At 52.2% G+C, this 5,128-nt stretch overlaps 1 protein-coding gene across 2 annotated transcripts in view; it reads left to right on the top strand.

The window, feature by feature from the left end:
- Nucleotides 1-4,664: 4,664 nt before the first annotated feature.
- The window catches only part of ATRAID (all-trans retinoic acid induced differentiation factor), a 2,007-nt gene continuing 1,543 nt past the window's right edge, over nucleotides 4,665-5,128 (top strand). For both annotated transcript variants that reach the window (XM_018574972.1, XM_018574971.1), the window contains exons 1-3: nucleotides 4,665-4,793; nucleotides 4,875-4,946; nucleotides 5,018-5,089. In XM_018574972.1, coding sequence (XP_018430474.1) covers nucleotides 4,678-4,793; nucleotides 4,875-4,946; nucleotides 5,018-5,089 — 260 coding nt within the window. In that variant the 5' untranslated portion in view covers nucleotides 4,665-4,677. The remainder of the gene's footprint in view (nucleotides 4,794-4,874; nucleotides 4,947-5,017; nucleotides 5,090-5,128) is intronic.

Genomic DNA, 5,128 nt, shown 5'->3' with positions numbered 1-5,128 from the left:
GAGGATTGGCCTGGGAAAGGGGGGGGGGGGGGGGGGGGGGGGGGGGAAGGATGATGAGGTTGCTCCTCATCCATGAAAGTGATGATTGGCTGATCGTCCATCGGAAACGTTCCACCATATTCATTGTGAAATCTGTTTCCTGGCCGCCGTGCGTATCAATGGGAGATTCTGAATAAGTAGCCCCGCCCATTCCTCTACGGACGCCATCTTGGCTCACCCAGATTTGGAGTATTTGGCTCTCCCTGTAGTGGAAGAAAACGGATGCAAATGAGTCAAATGATATGACGAATAATATGTTGTAGAAAGTATTGAATGCGGCACGTCAATGAGCGTCAGAGCCGAGGAAAGCGTGGACTCTGAGTGTGCATAGGTGTGGAGACATTGTGGGGACACTGGGAGGTTAGGTTCTTTGTCTTGGTCACCCTTGGGGAGTGTGTATTGGCAGCACAATAGCTTTTATACTAATAGTTCTATCTTGTTTGGGTGTACGTTTGTGAAATGGAACTATAGTGATGTGAAGAAATAAGACTCCGCCAAGTATCATCCATGTGCAGATGAACCTCTTAAAGGAGAAGTATGAGGGAGGGGGGGAGGGGCTTTTCACTCACCTCATAGTTCGGGGCGACGTGTGACAATGAGACTGTCACAGGTCGGCTCAGTAGATCGGGAGGTGAGGGAACACATACCGGCGTTCGCTCGCCTCTCGATCCCGTCACGGCTCTCTGCCTCCCCCCTCCCCGTTCCGATCCTCCAGCGCTGACTGGCGGAGGGGGCGGGTACAGCCTCTAGATAGGCAGAGCCAGCTGTCAGTCACACAGCTGGGCGGATCCAGACATAATTGTCCCGGCTGCGGCGTCTCAGTATACCGCTGTATATACTCATGAGTATATACTCAGTATATACAGTATATACAGAAAAGACCCGACCATTGCACACACCCGTTACCGGGTGTTTCACATATAGAACATCGGCGGCTCTAAAGCCTGCCGATCGTCTATATGTGCTCGGTTTTTCGCCCCCCTCCTGCACCCTTCACCTTCAATCCCGGGATCCGCTGCCCCATCTGTGGCCCGGGATCGGCTCGGGAGGGCGTCAGGAGGAAGAGAGATCAGCTCCTTGCTGACCTCCCTCCGTACTGTGAATGTGTGTTACATCACTTCCGCATTCACCTGTCAGTCATCCGGCTGCTATAGCCGGAGAGAAGCCGGGGGAGCAGATCTCGGCTTCATCAGCTTCTTTTGGGGTCCACAGGTGACATTAGGGGTCCTAGAGACCCCTAATGTCTCCATAAAGAGGACCTGTCAGTGTGCCTTTGCTATTATATAGGGGGATTGTTATCCTCCTATATAATAGCAATAACAATAAGTGCAAAAAAGTAAATATAAATAAAAATAAAAAAATAAAAGTCAGATATAAAAAAAGTAAAAAAAAACCAAAATGTTTAACTCCCCCACCCCCACGTTTACGCAGTTAAATCAGAGAGCTGCCTCTTTTTTTTTTAATAACATAAAAATACATTTAAACCTCCTTTTTAATGATATTATTAACCCCTCCCATCCCTCTGTCCCCTCTCACCTCGGCATGTCCAGCCTGTCACCCACGGGGGCCTCTCCAGCCAGGAGCGGCCTTCCTCCGCTCCGGTACTCAACCGGAGCCGTCGTCCGGTGCAGGCAGGGGAGAGCAGCGGGGATCCGAGGAGAAGCTGGAGCCTGTGCTGTTCCTCTTCTCCCTGCCGTGCCGCGGCTGTGTTGGCAGTCTGTCGCCCCTGTTGCCAATGGTGCCCTGTGCTCGCCATGGCAACAGGGGCGAGGGGGCATAGCCAGGCTGCGCCCCCTCTCAGCTGCGCCTGAGGCAAATGCCTCACTCGCTCCAGGGTAGCTGCAGCCCTGGTTGTATGAATGGGTTCCGGCTCTGTCCATGCCCGCCCATGTTGGCGAAGAAACTTTCTCCGCAGGAAGGCCGCTGTGCAGGAATGTTGGCAGGACGGGAGTAACGCAGATAGCAATGTTCTGTGGCTTGTTATGTGTGGGCCAATATAGGCGCAAGACCCGGGAATGCTGGAACCGATAACACTGACATCTATGATACAGCTTTGATGCAAAGATGCTCCTGGATATCCTGAACTGAATCAGCACGTGGCTGTGATACGCAAATGAGGACGGTTCTTGGGGCTGGACACTGAGGAATGAAGGACGGTCATGTCCTGGGGCAAGCCCGACCCCCTGCTGGTATTTACTGCCCACACCTGTGTCAGCAATGCAGCACACATGCTGGGATGGGGGCAGGGGCATATGACGGAACCTTCTTCCTGTGTGATCCTCTGCACTAACCTAACTCACCAGCAGGAACAATGGTAACCTTGGTGACCTCTGGGACAAGACAAGTTTTTCTGGACAATCAAGAATGTGATTGGCTGAGACCGGCTGGAGAGGCGAGTTCTGAGCACAGAGGAAAGGCCCCCCGGCATGTGTGACCGAGGGAGAGAATGGTGACTAGCTCAAGGATCCCGACCCACTCCAATCCCCTTCATTGTAATTAGAATGTATATATATATATCCCTATTTGTAAATAAACCCCCCGACACTTATTAAAGATTCAGTTGTTCATCTGTAATTTAAGGCGCCCCCAAATCAGAGCACATTCTACACCTGCCATGTGTCAAGTCATTCTGAATTGAGAAAGCTGGTCGGATGTCCAGTGAAACGTCTTCAAGAAGAATACAGCAGGTCCAGTTACCTTGACTTATTTTTTATAGATATACCATGTGACCTGGATGAATGAGAAGCTTCACAGACACAGACATCCCAACTCTCCCGGATGCTCCCGCTATTGCTTCCTGCGCTATCTGCCATCATTTCAGGGGGGTGCTCTCTCCCAGCCCCCCTAACCCCCCTCTGCGGATGGGGGGGGCGTAGAGGGCACCTCGCTGAAATGAGAAGGACACCTCCCTGAAATGAGAAGGACACCTCCCTGAAATGGCTTCTTTCAGGTTGGGATCCCTGCAGACATACATGATCAGAGTTCTTATTGCACATTTCACATACATGGAGGTCAGGGGTCAGGTCTGTTGCCTTATTATGATCCATATCAGTTGACTCATTTCCATCCCTCTTTCTCTAATACAGGGAGAGCCAAATACTAGAACACAAACCAAATCTGGGTGAGCCAAGATGGCGCACATAGAGCAAGGGCGGGTTATGTATTCAGAATCTCCCATTGATATGTACGGCTGTCGGGGGTGACAAGATGGAGCCGTATTGTATGGGTGATATCACTTGGCTCGGGACAAATTGAACTTTTGAACTTTGTGATATAGAGAGATGACCAATAAATCAGTACAGAAGAAGCCGAATCTGGGTGAACCAAAATGGCGTTCATGGAGCAAGAGTTTGGCTCCTTAGTAAGAATCTCCCATTGAAATACATTGCTGTCAGGAACCAAATGTCACAATGAATATCGTATAACGTGTCAGATGGATGTTCAGTAAATAATCACTTTCATGAATAGGAATTCGGGTGACAAGGAAGCGAACTTCTGAATGTGAATAACAAGCTGGCCGAAAAAGGAGCAAACTTCAGCATCGTGGTGAGGGAGGGGTTATAATCGAGGAGCCGCCATCTTGTTGTGGTCTCTTGGGCGGTCTCCGGGAAGATGGCGGTGGTACGTAGTAAATACGTTTCTTCTTCCGGTCAGCTGACAGCCAATGGTCACATGACCGGAGGAGGAGGAAGATGGCGGCGCTGTGTGTTGTGTTAGTTCTGAGTGCTGCATTGGGGCTCCGGGCTCAGGAGGAGGTGGAGGTCAGTCTGTGTTATACGGAGGGACCTTCGGGGGGAGAAGGGGGTGTATTGGGGTGCTTCACCCCGGGATCACATACAATCCTCTGAGATCTCACTTCCTCTATATACATGACCAGTAAGGAAATGACAACCATTTCCAGGGACATTCACTTCCGGTCCGGGGAGATCAACTTCTACTCCCAGCACAACAAGCTGGATGGCGGAGGAGGTCATGGCATTCTCTGATTTCCTCATGAGTGATCTGTACATTGAGATCTGGCACCCCCGATCATCCTCGAATCCTCCCAAACTTCTCCGGAGACGGGTGCAGGAAATCTCATCACCGACCGAACAGAACGCCAGAGGAAACTATATGACGAATGTCGAGTGGAGAGGGAGGAGGGAAGGACAGGGGGAAGGGAAGAGACAGGGGGAAGGGACAGTTCTGAAGGGAGGGGACAGTTCTGAAGGGAGGGGACAGTTCTGGATGGAGGGGAGTGGATGGGGGGAAGGGAGGGGACAGTTCTGAAGGGAGGGGACAGTTCTGAAGGGAGGGGACAGTTCTAGGTGTGGACGGGGGGAAGGGAGGGGACAGTTCTGGAAGGGAGGGGACAGGTCTGGACATTGAAGGATCAATTCTAGAGGATCTGCTGACAGCACAGCTAATACAGTAGGGGGAGGAGCTTACTATCATTACACCAGACTCCACCCCCGAATGTCAGGGTGCTCAGCTGGGGTCCCGCCTCCACACCGGTCACATGATTCTCCATTCCAGTCCTGCCACTGAATGACGTGTTTGTAGCTCGGCTCCCCCCATTCCGGCTGGGAGGGGGGGGGGGGGGACGTATAGGATTCATACACTGACCTCTGACCTCTCTTCTCTCTCCAGATCTGCCGGATGTGTCCGGGGACTCTGCGGAACAGTTCAGAAGTTTCCCATCTGTGCTCAGAGACCTCGGAGGCGGAGCTTGTGGGTCGCTGCTGTGTGAAGCCCCCCGGGGGTGATATTATTGGGTGCGCACCCATGGGGGGGCGGGGCCTATAGCGAGTACAATGGTTCAGCATCTAATCCGCCATCTTGTGTTCTTCCTGCAGGCTGGATCTCTGGAACTGCTCCATCTCCCACCTGGACCCCGGGCTCCGCCTCACTGCCGCCATTGTTGTCATGTGAGTAACAGTGGGCGGGGTTTAAATGCGGGGTGCCATGAACCGCTACTCACACTGCGTGCTCTTCACAGAGACATTTCCCAGAATCCTCTGCAGGAGCTGCCCCGGGAGATCTTCCAGGGACTGACCGGCCTCAACTATCTGTGAGTGTTGTGCGTAAATTAGCCTATAGCTCTGCTCCC

This window comes from Nanorana parkeri, unplaced genomic scaffold (assembly GCF_000935625.1).
Source record: "Nanorana parkeri isolate BGI_ZX_2015 unplaced genomic scaffold, ASM93562v1 scaffold3433, whole genome shotgun sequence".
Classification (NCBI taxonomy): domain Eukaryota; kingdom Metazoa; phylum Chordata; class Amphibia; order Anura; family Dicroglossidae; genus Nanorana; species Nanorana parkeri.
Note: the sequence above shows the minus strand (reverse complement) of the source record. Positions and strands in the feature narration are given on the sequence as shown.